This window comes from Armigeres subalbatus, chromosome 3, assembly GCF_024139115.2.
Source record: "Armigeres subalbatus isolate Guangzhou_Male chromosome 3, GZ_Asu_2, whole genome shotgun sequence".
In the NCBI taxonomy this organism is placed as follows: Eukaryota; Metazoa; Arthropoda; class Insecta; order Diptera; family Culicidae; genus Armigeres; species Armigeres subalbatus.
In genome coordinates this window covers 58,399,822-58,415,918 of record NC_085141.1, presented here as the reverse complement: position 1 = coordinate 58,415,918, position 16,097 = coordinate 58,399,822, and the positions used below count along the sequence as shown (strand labels likewise).

Below are 16,097 nucleotides of genomic sequence, written 5' to 3'. Positions count from 1 at the left end.
TTCGGAAGAATTTCTCAAGGAAATTCGAAAGAATTTCCCAAGGAAATTCGGGAAAATTTCCCAAGAAAATTCGGGAGAATTTCCCAAGGAAATTCGGGAGAATTTCCCAAGAAAATTCGGGAGAATTTCCCAAGGAAATTCCGGAGAATTTCAAGGAAATTCGGAGAATTTCCCAAGGAAATTCCGGAGAATTTCCCAAGGAAATTACGGAGAATATCCCAAGGAAATTCCGGAGAATTTCCCAAGGAAATTCTGAGTGTTTTCTAAGGAAATTCCGGAGAATTTCCCAAGGAAATTCCGGAGAATTTCCCAGAAAATTCGGAGAATTTCCCAAGGAAATTCCGGAGAATTTCAAGGAAATTCCGGAGAATTTCCCAAGGAAATTCTGGAGAATTTCCCAAGGAAATTCTGGAGAATTTCCCAAAGGAAATTCGGAGAATTTCCCAAGGAAATTCCGGAGAATTTCCCAGGAAATTCCGGAGAATTTCCCAAGGAAATTCGGAGAATTTCCCAAGGAAATTCGGAGAATTTCCCAAAGGAAATTCGGAGAATTTCCCAAGGAAATTCCGAGAATTTCCCAAGGAAATTCCGGAGAATTTCCCAAGGAAATTCGGAGAATTTCCCAGAAATTCGGAGACTTTCCCCAGGAAATCCCGCAGAATTTCCCAAGGAAATTCCGGCGAATTTCCCAAGGAAATTCCGAAGCATTTCACAAGGAAATTCCGAAGAATTTCCCGAAGGAAAATCCGGAGAATTTCCCGAAGGAAATTCCGGAGAATTTCCCGTAAGAAATTCCGGAGAATTTCCCGAAGGAAATTCCGGAGAATTTCCCGAAGGAAATTCCGGAGAATTTCCCAAAGGAAATTCCGGAGAATTTCCCGAAGGAAATTCCGGAGATTTTCCCAAAAGAAATTCCGGAGATTTTCCCGATGGAAATTTCGGAGAATTTCCCAATGGAAATTCCGGAGAATTTCCCGATGGAAATTCCGGAGGATTTTCCAAGGAAACTCCGGAGAATTTCCCAAGGGAATTCCGGAGAATTTCCCAAGGAGAATTTCCTGAGGAAATTCCGGAGAATTTCCCGAGGAAATTCCGGAAAATTTCCCAAGGAAGTTTCGGAGAATTTCCAAGGAAATTCCGAAGAATTTCTCAAGGAAATTCCGAAGAATTTCCCAAGGAAATTCCGAAGAATTTCCCAAGGAAATTCCGGAGAATTTCCCAAGGAAATTCAGGAGAATTTCCCAAGGAAATTCAGGAGAATTTCCCAAGGAAATTCAGGAGAATTTCCCAAGGAAATTCAGGAGAATTTCCCAAGGAAATTCAGGAGAATTTCCCAAGGAAATTCAGGAGAATTTCCCTAGGAAATTCAGGAGAATTTCCCAAGGAAATTCAGGAGAATTTCCTAAGGAAATTCAGGAGAATTTCCCAAGGAAATTCAGGAGAATTTCCCAAGGAAATTTCGGAGAATTTCCCAAGAAAATTGCGGAGAATTTCCCAAGGAAATTCCGGAGAATTTCCCAAGGAAATTCCGGAGAATAAATTTCCCAAGGAAATTCTGGAGAATTTCCCAAGGAAATTCAGGAGAATTTCCCAAGGAAATTCAGGAGAATTTCCTAAGGAATTTTAGGAGAATTTCCCAAGGAAATTCCGGAGAATTTCCCAAGGAAATTCGGGAGAATTTCCCAAGGAAATTCCGAAGAATTTCCCAAGGAAATTCCGGAGAATTTTCCAAGGAAATTCCGGAGAATTTCCCAAGGAAATTCCGGAGAATTTCCCAAGGAAATTCCGGAGAATTTCTCAAGGAAATTCCGAAAAATATCACAAGGAAATTCCGAAGAATTTCCCAAGGAATTCCGAAGCATTTCCATTTAAAAAACTTTCCGAGCATTTGAAGAATTTTCTGAGGAAATTTGAATAATTTTCCGTGGAAGTTTCAAAGAATTTGAATAATTAGCGTAGAGGTAGCATATTGTTTGGAAACTATAAAAGTAGGTATTCTAATGACATTCTGTTCTTCGAGATACAATAATAAAACATTTATTCTGTTCTCGTAGAGACATAATAACAAATATAATATAAACTTCCAGCAAGAAATAACTCTCGAACAATTATTCGAAAGCTATAAAGGTGACGATCGTTTTTTATTTGACGTGAGTCATTTTCCAGTGTGCTATCGAGTATCCATAATACCAAAACATCTCGATATTCTTGTACCTCCTCGAGCATGTTCGAACGATAAGCCTTTTCGGCTTTCGAAGTAATGCCAAACATGTTTGACTGGATAGAATTTCGTTCGAATCGAGATGCGCAATGCCCCCCCTCAGGATTCCAGGGTGTCCCAGAGTGTGACAAGATGGGACAAGTGCCCTCAGAACACATTCCGCCAAGCTTGTTCCGTATAATCATAAAGTTTGACACATCGCAAAAATGGTTTCCTTATTGATCAAAAGGTGGCCACTTCTCCCATGGAACCAAGATTGCAGGGTGTTCCGGAATGTCAACAGATAGACCAAATACTCTCAGAACATATTCCTATGAACTTGTTTAGCAAAATCATGAAGTTTGGCACATAGAAAGTCATGTGTTCGACTCGATCACGAAAAGGCCATTTTCCGGGACGGAAAATCCACTTCTATCTCCGGAACCATGTCCATTTTGGAAACGATGACCAAGGTCCCTGACTATACCATTTTTGTTTTCATTAGGAATAATAAGAATTTTATAGGAATCTAAGGGCAAAGGACAGGCTTTTCAGCTCAGTATTTTAAATTAATTCTGAATCACTAAATGTCATTGTCCAATGAATTCTTTATTAAACCATGCTGCAATCGACCTTCTACTGTCCATCAATAGAACGTGCGTTACTGATACTGGTAAATCCTACTGCATGTGCACATACGGTGTAGCCGCAGAAGCAACCTTGAACATGGACAATGTGCTTCGCAAGTTGCAATCTAATTTAAAACGTAAGTTGACATGAGCATAAGAATGAAAAAAAAAACCACAAGAAGCCGTGGAATTATTGAAGGCAGAAAAGAAGAAACACCACTAACTGAACAGTTGATTTCCGTTTTCATCAAGCTGGGCTTATTTGTTCCTCATACTTACGTTGTTTATCCGCTACTGTCTGGTTGGGTTTGCCCATATTGGCCCGTAAATCCATCAGAAGCGTGCCTGCGCTGCTCTGATATTGTTCACCTTGTGGTCACCACTAATAAATAGCTTCTATCACACTATATCCGGGGTCTCCGGTTGGCACTGGTTAATCCATTTATTCCAATATTGCACAGCAGTTTAATCCTTTTTTAAATGATGAGATTTGCTGGTACTTCTTAATTCTATAGCTTCGATGACTTTTTTTCACGGAGGTAAAATATTTGGCCCCAATTTTTTTATTTATTTTTTTTTACGGTAACAGATAAATGCCAACACTTTAACTATATGCAATCTTCCTATGAACTACGTGAACGAAGACTTATCTCGTTTCCTTAAGAATACCGCCGATCAATAACACACATATAACGACTCTTCAAATACTGGCCAACTGCCGGTAAAACTAAGGGCACTTGCTAAGACACTTTTTGTGAACCTTCTACTTGGTAATGAAACTTATCACGCTCAGCTATAATAGCACTGCACTCGCAAATGAAGCATACAACAGTTGAAACTGAAATGGCCGTTATTTGCAGTTATCATGCGATTTCATACAAATTACTATTATCCACATTTTGAAAAGCTTATTCGATTGACAACATATTTCCCAAACCGTAGTGATCAACACTTTCTTAACACTGTTACCAATCATCACTCTAGAGTAGGGTCGACTGCATCGCACTTGCCCAGCAACTCACTCTGGACACATATATTTTTTCTTCTTCATGTTTCCTGATTACAAGTAATTTTTCGATCTCAGAACAGCTGAATTTTTCGTCGAGTTTCACTATAATCCACTTGATCTGAACAAAACTCCCAAAAAGCACTGGAACCTAACGACCGCAAATGCACTTTCAGTTTCCGGTTCCACCGGCTCCGTGTGGGTGTAAGGATTATCGGCGGTTGTTTACCAATGCGGCGCTATACCGGCGCGTGACTATGTTGGCCTCGATTTGATCGGTGGGACCCACAACCAGTGCTCGAATGGTGGTACGGACCGCGGTACTAAGCAGCACCCTTCCATTAGAAGCGTCGGCGACCGAATGTGGATCCTGCAATTGTATGAACGTGTGGAGAGAGAGAAAAAAGGTGAATCAGATATGAGTGAGTATGGTTCGGTTTCCCACCCATCCGTATAGTGTCAACCCATTTGGCTGGCTGCGCGGGGATGTTCTCTTTGTAGGTGTGTGCGACTACGTTCTAAGGTGGAATCGTGAGTAAGGGGGCGTAAAGCAGTGGACATAATGATACTTCACCGTCCGTCTGTTAGCTTGGCGGGTGAGAAGTAGGCACTGATTGGAAAGGATGTGGCAATCGGGTGGAGTGGAGTGTTTGGAGGAGATCAATTATTGTTGGTTTGTTTACACGGATGTTTGGAAGAGTTAATACAACTAGGGGAAGGGGGGGCAATATGCCCTAGCTAAGCAAACACTGCTCTATTGTCTTATTTGTAACGCTATTTATGGGTATTTTTACATTATGCATCAGTTAAACAAGTTAGCTAGTTGATGCCATTCAAAAATTGTCAAAAATCTCAATCATATTGATAATATTCACATTTAAAATAAGTGGTGATATTTTGTTGCCGGAAAACTTATGAGGCAAAACGCTTTTTAGCTGGCAGCTCCTAGGGAACAAAGTACCACGCGTCGGCGAATCAGCATTCTAGTATGGATAGTCCGTGGAGACGCAAGTACTTTGTAGGTTATTGCCACTAGGGCGTTTTGCCTCGCCAAAATGTTAGATGTTTCTTCAAAATGTGGAAATTTTCGGTTTTTCCGACCTTCCCAGGCACTATTTTGAAACTTTCTTCGCCTATCTTACATAATTTTAGATCTAGTTTTGTTACGGACATATTAAAGACGGTAAATATGAGGGAAACCACAAAAGGCGTTTTGCATCGGGGGGGCGTTTTGGGGCCTCTTCCCCTACCCTGGGGTCGCTTCTTATGCGGTTTGTTTTTTGGTGATTTCAGGTTTTAAATTTAAAAAAATATATTTATTTAATATTTATTTAAACATTATATATTATTTAAATATTTAGTATTAATATTTAGTATTATTTTATTTATTTAAACATTTAGTTGACCCCATGGAAAAATCCACAAGAATAATCAATGAAAAATCAAGAGGTATTCAAAAGGTTGTGGAAATTAAGGTAAATCATGAAATTGATAAAATGTAATAGCGTAAGAAGTGACCTCGGTAGTAATACACAAATTGTTATGTTCCAAAAATGAAAAGCAAACATTTTTCTCGTATAGCTTTAGGTTCCATTTATTTATTTCCATAAAAAAATTCCCTATAGTTTTAGTTTTTCGCGATTTACTCAATTTTACTTGTGATTTATACATGATAAAATATCCTATAAACCCGTAGGAAATTATAACGAACAAGTTTGTTGAAGGAATGGAGATTATTCATCCAATTATTTTCAAGTGAGGCGGATGCTGACACAGCCCAATTCATTTTTGGATACACTGGATTCTTTGTTCGTGTAATATATTTTCTCAATTTTGCACTCATCCTAAATGTTTAAAGAATATTAATAATCATGTGATTTTTCTGATTTTTTTAAACATGTTGCAAAGATTTTGGTGGTAAATTGAAGTCGCACGATTAAAAATACGAGGGGAAAAATCGTGTAAAAACAGAATCCTGTGTATAGGAATAAAAGAAGAGGAGTAAGAAAAAGAGAAGAAGAGTAAGAAAAAGAGAGGAACAGCAAGGAGAAGAGAAGAAGAGCAAGGAGAAGAGAAGAAGAGTAAAAAAGAGAGAAGAAGAATAAGAAGAAAAGAAGAGTAAGAAGAAGAGAAGAAGTGTAAGAAGAAGAGACGAAGTGTAAGAAGAAGAGAAGAAGTGTAAGAAGAAGAGAAGAAAAATAAGAAGAAGAGAAGAAGAGTAAGAAGAAGAGTAAGAAGATTGAGAAGAGTCAGAAGAAGAGAGGAAGATTAAAAAGAAGAGTAGAAGAGTAAGAAGAAGAGAAGTAGACGAAGAAGAAAGAAGACAACACTGCCACAATAGAGCAGCTGAATCTTCATCATGACACGCAGGCAGGGAACCGAGAGCTTCACCAATGGATGAAACAGTTCTTCGCACTGGAGGAGTCAAGCGTGGTAGTTGTACCAGAATCTGAAGATGAAAAACGAGCGCGGCAAATAATGGAAACGACCACTCGTGTGAATGGGGCTTTCGAAACTGGTTTGTTGTGGAAGTACAACCACACCCATTTTCCCGACAGTTACCCAATAGCATTACGGAGATTGAACGCACTGGAGAAGCGATTTAGCAAGGATCCGGTTCTCGGAGCAAGAGTAAAAAAGCAGATCGAAGAGTACGAAGCGAAAGGGTACGCACATCGTATTACGCCGGTAGAGCTACAAGCAACAGAACGGAGTAAGGTTTGGTACCTACCTCTAGGCGTGGTACGGAATCCAAAAAAGCCAGATAAGCTACGGTTGATTTGGGATGCTAAGGCGAGAGTTGGAGGAACATCATTCAACGACATGTTGTTGAAAGGTCTGGATCTTCTGTTGGGACTGATGTCAATATTGCTCAGATTCAGACAGAGAAACATCGCCATAGTAGGTGACATAAAGGAGATGTTCCACCAAATCAGAATACGACACGAGGATAAACAAGCACTGCGCTTCCTATTTCGACAGGACCCAGAGTCGGTACCCCAGATATACGTAATGGACATTGCTACATTTGGTGCAACATGCTCACCATATCTGGCGCAGTTCATCAAAAACAAGAATGCCAACCATTTCACGTAATCATTCCTTCGGGCGGTGAAACCTATCACGAAAAACCACTACGTGGACGATCTTTTGGACAGCGTAGATACGGTAGAGCAGCGGTTCTCAACCTTTTTCTTGAGAGGTACCCCTTCAAACTTATGATTTCATTGAGGTACCCCCTATTTTATTTTCGCTGTAAATGAAAATAAGATATATTAAAAACAAAACACAAAACTAAAAATTGCCTGAAGTTTTCAGTATTCCATGAAATTTTCTGATTCAAATTGGTTTTATACATCAAGCTTCCCACGAGACTTTTGTAGGCTTCCGAGCCTCTAGGAAAGAAGCTTCCAAGCCTCCTGAAACTAGGATTATGACTTACGAGCCCCTTGATAGGGAGTTTCCTTATCTCCGATAGATCATTGTGGCTTCCGAGCATCTCAAAAGAAGGCTTCCGAGCAATTTGAAAGGAAATTTCCGAGCCCCTTGGAAGGAGGCCACCGAGCCTCTTGAAAGGAGGCTTCCAAGACTCTTGGAAGGAGGCTTCCGAGCCATTTGAAAGGAGACTTCCGAGCCTCTTAAAGGGAGGCTTTCGAGCCCCTTGGAAGGACGCTTCCGCGCCTCTTGAAAGGAGGCTTCCGAGCCTCTTGGAAGGAGGCTTCCGAGCCTCTTGGAAGGAGGCTTCCGAGCCTCTTGGAAGGAGGCTTCCGAGCCTCTTGGAAAGAGGCTTCCGAGCCTCTTGGAAGGAGCCTTCCAAGCCTCTTGGAAGGAGCCTTCCAAGCCTCTTGGAAGGAGGCTTCCCAGCCTCTTGGAAGGAGGCTTCCGAGCCTCTTGGAAGGAGGCTTCCCAGCCTCTTGGAAGGAGGCTTCCCAGCCTCTTGGAAGGAGGCTTCCAAGCCTCTTGGAAGGAGGCTTCCGAACCTCGTGGAAGGAGGCTTCCGAGCCTCTTGGAAGGAGGCTTCCGAGCCTCTTGGAAGGAGGCTTCCGAGCCTCTTGGAAGGAGGCTTCCGAGCCTCTTGGAAGGAGGCTTCCGAGGCCTCTTGGAAGGAGGCTTCCTGAGCCTCTTGGAAGGAGGCCTCTGAGGCCTCTTGGAAGGAGGCTTCCGAGCCTCTTGGAAGGAGGCTTCGGAGGCGTCTTGAAAGGGGGCTGCCGGGCCTCTTGGAAGGGGGGTTCCGGGCCTCTTGGAAGGAGGCTTCCGAGCCTCTTGGAAGGAGGCTTCCGAGCCTCTTGGAAGGAGGCTTCCGAGCCTCTTGGAAGGAGGCTTCCGAGCCTCTTGGAAGGAGGCTTCCGAGCCTCTTGGAAGGAGGCTTCCGAGCCTCTTGGAAGGAGGCTTCCGAGCCTCTTGGAAGGAGGCTTCCGAGCCTCTTGGAAGGAGGCTTCCAAGCCACTTGGAGCAGGAGGTTTCTGAGCTTATCGGCAGGAGCCTTCCGAGCTTCTTGAAAGGAGGCTACGACTTGCTTCGGAAGGAGCCTTTTGGAAGGAGGCTTCCAAGCTTCTTGCCACGAAGCTACTGAGTTTTTCGGAAAAAAAGGATTCATGTCTCTCAACTGGACGCTTCAGAACCTTTAGATTTTTTATTTTAGTTCAATATTCAATTATTCAATAATTTATCTCGATCAGATAGATTGCATTGAAAATTTTTAAAATTTGTTAATTCGACGTTTTGTCCTTATGATCTTTTGTCCCACAGCCCTTCATACACTGCTCTGCTTGGGATAGACAGGATTCAAAAGTCTTTGAACTACTGACCGCCATGCATATTATGCATAATACAAAGTTTTGGAATAAGATTTTTTTTGAATAAGTTTTCATTGGAATGTATTACAAATCCGCCATTACGCATTTTTGTTCGAGGTACCCCCTGGGGCCAGCAAAGGTACCCCCAGGGGTACATGTACCCCAGGTTGAGAACCGCTGCGGTAGAGGAAGCAGTGAAGTTGATCAACGAAGTGAAACAAATCCACTCGTATGCTGGTTTCGAAATCCGTAATTTCTGTTCCAATTCGGCAGCAGTTCTCGGTAGTATCGGGGAACCGGGTGCCCCAGCGGAGGTATCCTTAAATCTTGAAAATAATCTTGGGACAGAGTGTGTTCTTGGATTGGTTTGGAGACCGACTGAGGACGTATTCACCTTCGACCTGAGCTATGTGAAGGTAGAAATTAAGAAGCTGATTGCAGATTCAGCGGCACCCATCAAACGTCAGGTTCTGCGTACCGCGATGTCGTTATTCGACCCACTGGGATTAATATCCTACTTCGTAGTGCATGGGAAGATTCTTATGCAGCAGATCTGGAGATGCGGAACAGACTGGGATGAACCCATTGTAGGAGAGTTGTTGCCAAAATGGCGTTATTGGTGTCTGCGGCTTGGAGAAGTGACTGTGCCTCGCTGTTTCTTCAAAGGGATCAACAGCTATGCCCTCGAAGACGTCGAGGCCCATTTATTTGTGGATGCCAGTGAGGCGGCTTGTACTGTGGTTTTGTATTTACGATGCGTTCAGAACGGTGTTCCCAAATGTGCTCTAATAGCGGGCAAAACAAAAGTCGCTCCGCTAAAACCGATCTCTGTACCCCGCTTGGAGCTGCAGGCGACTATGATAGGAACGAGGATGATGGATTCTGTGTTGCGGTCTTTGGATATCCATGTTTGCAGGCGATATCTCTGGTCTGACTCCTCCACCTTTGTTGGTCGCGATCCGATAGCCGCCGGTATCATCAGTTTGTGGCTGTCCGAGTGGGGGAGATCCTCACGTTAACCAGTGCGGATGAGTGGCACTATGTGCCATCGAAAATAAATATCGCCGACGCAGCCACGAAATGGAAAGAATGCCCTAATTTCGATCCGAACGATTCATGGTTCACCGCACCGGAATTTCTGCGCAAGTCCCGGGATGAATGGCCAATGGAACCTGCGCAAAATGGATCAGAAACTGAAACAGAACTACGCTCTGTATTCCTATACCATGGAACAGTGCCTCAACCGTTATTGGATTTTAACAGGTTCTGGTCTTTTTCGAGTAATCTTCTGGCAAAGCAAATCCAGGACTTTCAGGAAGACTGCGCGGTAACATTTACCAACTCATATACAAGTTGGAATTTCAATCCACCAGCGGCGTCCCATATGGGCGGTTCGTGGGAACGAATGCGTTCCATTAAAACGGCTATGCAGGCTATTTCAGACCATCCCCATCATTCGAGCGACGAAATTCTGGAAACGGTGGCCTTGGAAGCAGAATCAATAGTCAACTCTAGGCCGCTTACGTATATACCATTGGGTTCATCGGAAGAGGAGTCCCTCACGCCAATCCACTTTTTACTCTTTGGTACAAAACGTGTAACACAACCAGCGACACCAACTACTGTGGCAGGAAATATTTACCGGGACAGCTGGCAGCGCGCACAATGCTTAGTCAACCTCTTCTGGTCCCGCTGGGTTCGTGAATACTTGACAACCATAACCAGGCGTACCAAGTGGTTTGAGCCAGTCAAGCCATTGGAGCCAGGAGACATTGTGCTGATCGTTGACGAGGGGAAGCGAATTGGCTGGATACGAGGACGTGTAGCTGAAGTTACTAAAGCAGCCGATGGACAAGTCCGGCGTGCAGTCGTACGGACGAAGAATAGATTGGTAGTGCGACCTGCGGTGAAACTGGCTCTCCTAGACCTTCAGACATCCGGACGGTCCGGAACTACACGGGAGGGGGGGATGTTGCGGAACCACTGAGCACAACGGAGTGTGTTCGGTACCGCCCGTAGATGTCGGGACAGATCATATGACAATCAGCATGACGTTACAGTGACATGTGTCACAGGAAGATGATTAGCGAAAACTATGAATCATATCAGTACAGCCGTAAAATACTCTTATTAATAAACAAATAATAGTTATTTATCGCAGTCAGAAATAGTTTCCAAAGTAGGAATTTGATTCTAAGAGCAAACGTGCCACAGAAGTAAATTGGTAGCAGATTTAAAGTTAGGTAAATTGAATTGTAAACTAAGAATGAATTTCGACGGTAAATACTTAACCCTAAATTATTTATAGATATATATTCGCTAATAGTACGGTCCGTGGTAGTACGATTGGATTTTTCTTATTTCCTAAAAATAGTAATTAAAAGTAAATAAATGGATAAAAGAACCTTGTGAACACGCGAATTTTTTATTCTAAACATGCAATTCAATTTTAGGTTTTGCTTACGCAAACTGTTCAGGAATGAAGTTTCGGATTTATAACTTGTGAAACCACGACAATGTAAATTAATTTAAATAATCTGTTATCGTTTCGCGAGATAATCATAATATAATTGCAGCTTTGAAGCTGCGTATGCTGCTGTCAAAACGTGTGATCCACTTTCCGAAATCTATCCGAACAAGCAGGATGGACATAGTCGGCGATGGTTAAGCTGTGGAACCACCAACGCTGGACGAGGTTAAGAAGGCTCTGAACGAGTTGAAAAACAGTAAAGCTGCTGGGAAGGACGAGATCCCGGTCGAGCTTCTCAAACACGGAAGTGAGCAGCTTCATCAATCAATCCACCACATTATCCAGAAAATATGGGAGGATGAAGAACTGCCTGCCGGCTGGTTCGATGGTCTCATATGCCCAATCTATAAGAAAGGGCACAGACTAGAGTGTGCCAATTACAGAGGGATTACCCTTCTGAACTTGGCGTACAAAATTCTGTCGCGTATCCTGTTGAACAGACTGAGACCGCTTGAGGAGTCCTTCGTCGGCGAATATCAGGCAGATTTTCGTGAGGGCCGATCAACGACGGATCAGATCATTAGCCTGCGAATGATCCTTGATAAATTCCGGGAGTACAACTTGCAGACTCACCATCTGTTCATTGATTTCAAAGCAGCGTACGATTCAGTGGAGAGAAATGAGCTGTGACAGATAATGTCTGAACATGGTTTTCCGGCGAAACTGATTAGACTGATACGTGCAACGCTGGATGGCTGGATGACGAAGTGTCAACCTCGTTTGTGACCTTAGACGGGTTGAAGCAGAGTGATGCACTTTTGAATTTATTGTTCAACATTGCTCTCGAAGGCGCTATTAGGAGATCTGGCCTGCAGAGGAACGGCACTATCATCACACGGTTGAATATGCTCCTGGGCTTTGCGGACGACATCGACCTTATTGGAATCGATCGCAGAGCAGTAGTGGAGGCTTTTGTCCCACTGAAGAGAGAGACGGCGAGGATAGGCTTAACCATTAACTCTACCAAGACAAAGTACATGGTGGCAGGTAGAGATAGAGGAAGACCTAGTGGTGTTGGTGCTGAGGTAGTGCTTGATGGGGATGTGTTTGAAGTTGTTGAAGATTTTGTTTACCTTGGAACGCTTGTGACATGTGACAATAACGTTTCCCGTGAAGTGAAAAGACGTATTGCTGCTGCGAATAGAGCCTTTTACGGATTACGTAACCAACTTAGGTACCGCAACATGCAGACGGAAATGAAATTTGCTCTATGCAAAACTCTGATTCTACCAGTGGCCCTTTATGGACATGAAGCATGGACAGTAAAAGAGGCTGACCGGAGAGCTTTCGGGGTTTTCGAGCGAAAAGTGCTGCGTACAATACTCGGAGGGAAACTAGAAAATGATGTGTGGCGCAAACGCATGAATCATGAGCTGTATCAAGTTTACAAAGAAAAAAATATTGCGAATCATTTAAAATATGGCAGACTTCAGTGGGCTGGTCACTCAGTGCGAATGACGGAAGAAAGAATAGCGAAAACAATATACAACAGAGAACCAGATAGGGGCCGGCGACTTCGTGGAAGGCCGCGAACACGCTGGCTGCACGCGGTGGAATCGGACCTGGGGTCCCTGAACGCTTGGGGAAACTGGAAGAACATCGCCCAAGACCGACGATTATGGAGCTCTACAATACAATTTCTAAACCAAAAATTGCCTAGACCGGCACCGAGAATCAAACCCAGCCACCCCAGCATGGTCTTGCTTTGTAGCCGCGCATCTTACCGCACGGATAAGGAGGGCAATCACTGATTGCTAAATTTCTCTTAATTGTGGAAGTCAGAGATGTCATACGCAGTTGGCAAAAAATTTGCTCTTTTATTATTCACTGTTTTTAACAATTAAATAAAATTCATTCAGTGAGTGCAACAAATAGATGGATATTTGAGTTTTCGAAATGTCACTTCAATCTGACGAAATGGTGCACACCAAACACAAGCGGGCGCGCGCACAGCAAATACACCGGGCGGTGTATTTGCTGTGCACGCACCCGCGTGGCATCGGTGTGTATTATTTTGACAGATCGAAGTGACATTTCGAAAGCTCAAATATCCATCTATTAGTTGCACTCACTGAATGATTTTTTTTATTGTTAGAAATTGTGAAAAATAAACGAGCAGATTTTTTGCCAACTGTGTAGGACATCTCTGGCTGGAAGTTTTGTATTTTATGAATAATTGTTTATGTTGTGATTGTTCCATATAAGTGGAATTATCAAAAATTTTGAATGCTTTTATTAAAAAAAATAAGGCCATAAGATTTCGGATTCGAAGCCATACTAAGTATTCGGCTTTGAGACATTTTGTCAAATGATATTTGGTCGAATGGACATTTCGCATAGTTTTCCTTATTGTTTTTCTTTCACTTAATATTTACGCATTTAGTAATTAGTTCAGTATAAAATTCACTTCTTATAATAATACGGTAATGGTTATCCGAAAACTTTATTTCGACCAAATAGTCATTCAACCTAATGTCCTATCGACGTAAATTCCTCTCAACCAAAAGTCATTCACCGAAACGTCACTCGACTAAATATTTTTCGACCAAATGGTACGGCGATACCATATATAACTATTTTGTATTTACATGAATATTACAATATTATAAAAATCGGCTGCAGCTATCGAAGCTTGTTTTTTTTGAAAAAGAAAAAAAAAGTCATGTTTGAGGATTTTTAGCAATTAGATTAGAGATACATATATTCAGCCTCCCAGCCTAAAATGGCCTAAATTTTCAATAATTGATTTGTATACATATATTGTTTATTGAAAAGGCACGATTCAGTGGGAAATAATCATAAAGCTACCACCTCCATATGGCTATATACATATTTATTTGCGGGGGTGTATCACATGATTATTCTTGATTTTTTCGGAACTGTTTCAGTCTGTTGAAAATAACTTTCCCATATTCAATAGACAATTTACTGCGCATATTCTACTACGAATGTGTCAAAAAGCGAAATAACAAAAAAGAAATCTGTATTTTGGGTTTTAATTTCAACTACAAATATTTAATTGCCCTACTACTCTCTAACATTAAAACGCACCAAATCCAAATTTTATCAACCTTACATGTAAAATACCCATTCATTAACGAACCGCACCCGATCCTGATAAACCAGCTCCATCAGCGCCAGTGTGTGTTATAGGGATGTATATTATTCTGTCACGACCGAGGTACATCGTGCCATCGTGGAACAGAACCACCGAATAGATACTGCTGATGGGTATAATTTGTCTCGATTTGGAGTGGGAAAATCAGCTGTTGTACGATTCACGTGTTCTTTCGGACCGTACCACCCATTACAATGTTGAGTTACCGCGCAGCATTTATCTTAGGCTGGTCTACCGATGGGAAGCTCGAAGAAAATATCTAGCACTTCAGAGCACCGGGTTCATACATAACGCAAACGCTTAATAATTAAACGTTTCGATGCTACTGTCCGGTTTTCCAGTAACTACTTTTGTCCTCGGCTATCGGATCGTTCCACGTGGTTCAAACCGACATTGCAACCTTGAACCGCGTGAAACGGATCCCGCAAAAACACATGCTGCCCGTTCGATATCGGTGACCCTCTCAAGGAAATGAGCCGGGAAAACGATTGGACGATCGGTGTCAATTGGAGGAAACAAATAAACAACATCTTGAAGGCATCGACAGGTAAGAAAGCTTACCACCTGTGTGTAAATATTTCAGAGCATAAATGTAGTCGTTATGTGACTTCGCTGTTTATTTGTCAAATATTGAGTAGATAATATTTTGTTTGTTGCTACGTCTCACATTGATCTGATATTTATGAGTATTCGGAATGGCTGGCAAATTTATTACATTCAATGGCATTTTTCATTTCAATTTCATTTGCTTTTGACATAATGTGTTTCAATGTTTAGTTGGCAAGTTTAGTTTAAATCTAAATAGTTTTAATTTTCATAGTCTATTACTTTTCGACCCCATTTTCATCTGCTCAAATATTTTTATATTCGACTGCTGTAAGAAATTTCCCGTTTTATTTTCCTAATTCAACCGAGCTGAACCTCACGGCTGCAATGTGACCTCCTACGACCGTGTTGTCGGTTAAAGATATCAACTCATGTCTATAAAACCGAAATATCGAGGTAATGGTTCGCGTATATACGCTTCAAACTCGAACTTTAACAAGCAAGTGACTGCAGATATGCTGGTGGAGAATGAGTTGATTCCTACCACCAAGTAGGTCACCAACCGCAAATTTGACCATGAATCCCCAAATGCCTTAGCTATGTGCGGGTACAAACCTACGACCGAGGTGGCAATCGCGGTTCACTTTTATGTTCCTTTTCCACTTACGTTCTACGCATATTTGTCCCAATAGCCTTTTAAGTTTATCACTCAGCTATCTTTTCCCTAAATTCAGATCGAGTGAGTGAGACTTTTTCTTACCACTGATTCCTAACATAACCATTTATCAAAAGGCGTTATACGCTTGATTCGTTTATTCCATGCTGGCCAAAATAAACATAAATATGGGATAATAATGCGTTGAGCGAGGGGATACTAACTATTTAGACCTTAGCTGCGCAATAAAGTGGTAATTAACGCACCCGTGTGTGTACCCGCCGCGGAGCAATGAAACAACGATAAAGCAGTAACTGCAAGCCGTCAAATTGGAACGCACTGTGGGGAGGAGAGTGGCCATTTATCGATAAATTTTCAAGCACCACTATGTGGATTGCTGTCATAATAAACATTTTCAAATGTAATATAATGGAATATACTCTCGATTAAAGAACATTATTTTTCTGTAGTGTAAACCATTTTGAATTCAGGAAAAAGAGCACGTCTTTGCCCTCCAGCAGTCACATTGTTGTAGGGGAACGGTACGGTTTTCAATCTCACTGTACATATATTCATCTCATCGCGAAACAAAGAAATACGGCACCAATTTCGTTCCT

The 16,097-nt window shown here is 42.1% G+C and overlaps 1 protein-coding gene across 3 annotated transcripts in view; it reads right to left on the bottom strand.

Annotated features, from left to right (window-relative positions):
- LOC134223539 (phospholipid-transporting ATPase ID) overlaps nucleotides 1-16,097 on the bottom strand; it is a 154,163-nt gene that overhangs the window by 81,462 nt on the left and 56,604 nt on the right. Inside the window, exons 2-3 of one of the 3 annotated variants that reach the window (XM_062702708.1) lie at nucleotides 4,065-4,205; nucleotides 3,109-3,353 (exon numbers count right to left, since the gene is read on the bottom strand). In XM_062702708.1, coding sequence (XP_062558692.1) covers nucleotides 3,109-3,163 — 55 coding nt within the window. In that variant the 5' untranslated portion in view covers nucleotides 3,164-3,353; nucleotides 4,065-4,205. The remainder of the gene's footprint in view (nucleotides 1-3,108; nucleotides 3,354-4,064; nucleotides 4,206-16,097) is intronic. The other 2 variants (XM_062702710.1, XM_062702711.1) reach the window with 2 other exon arrangements.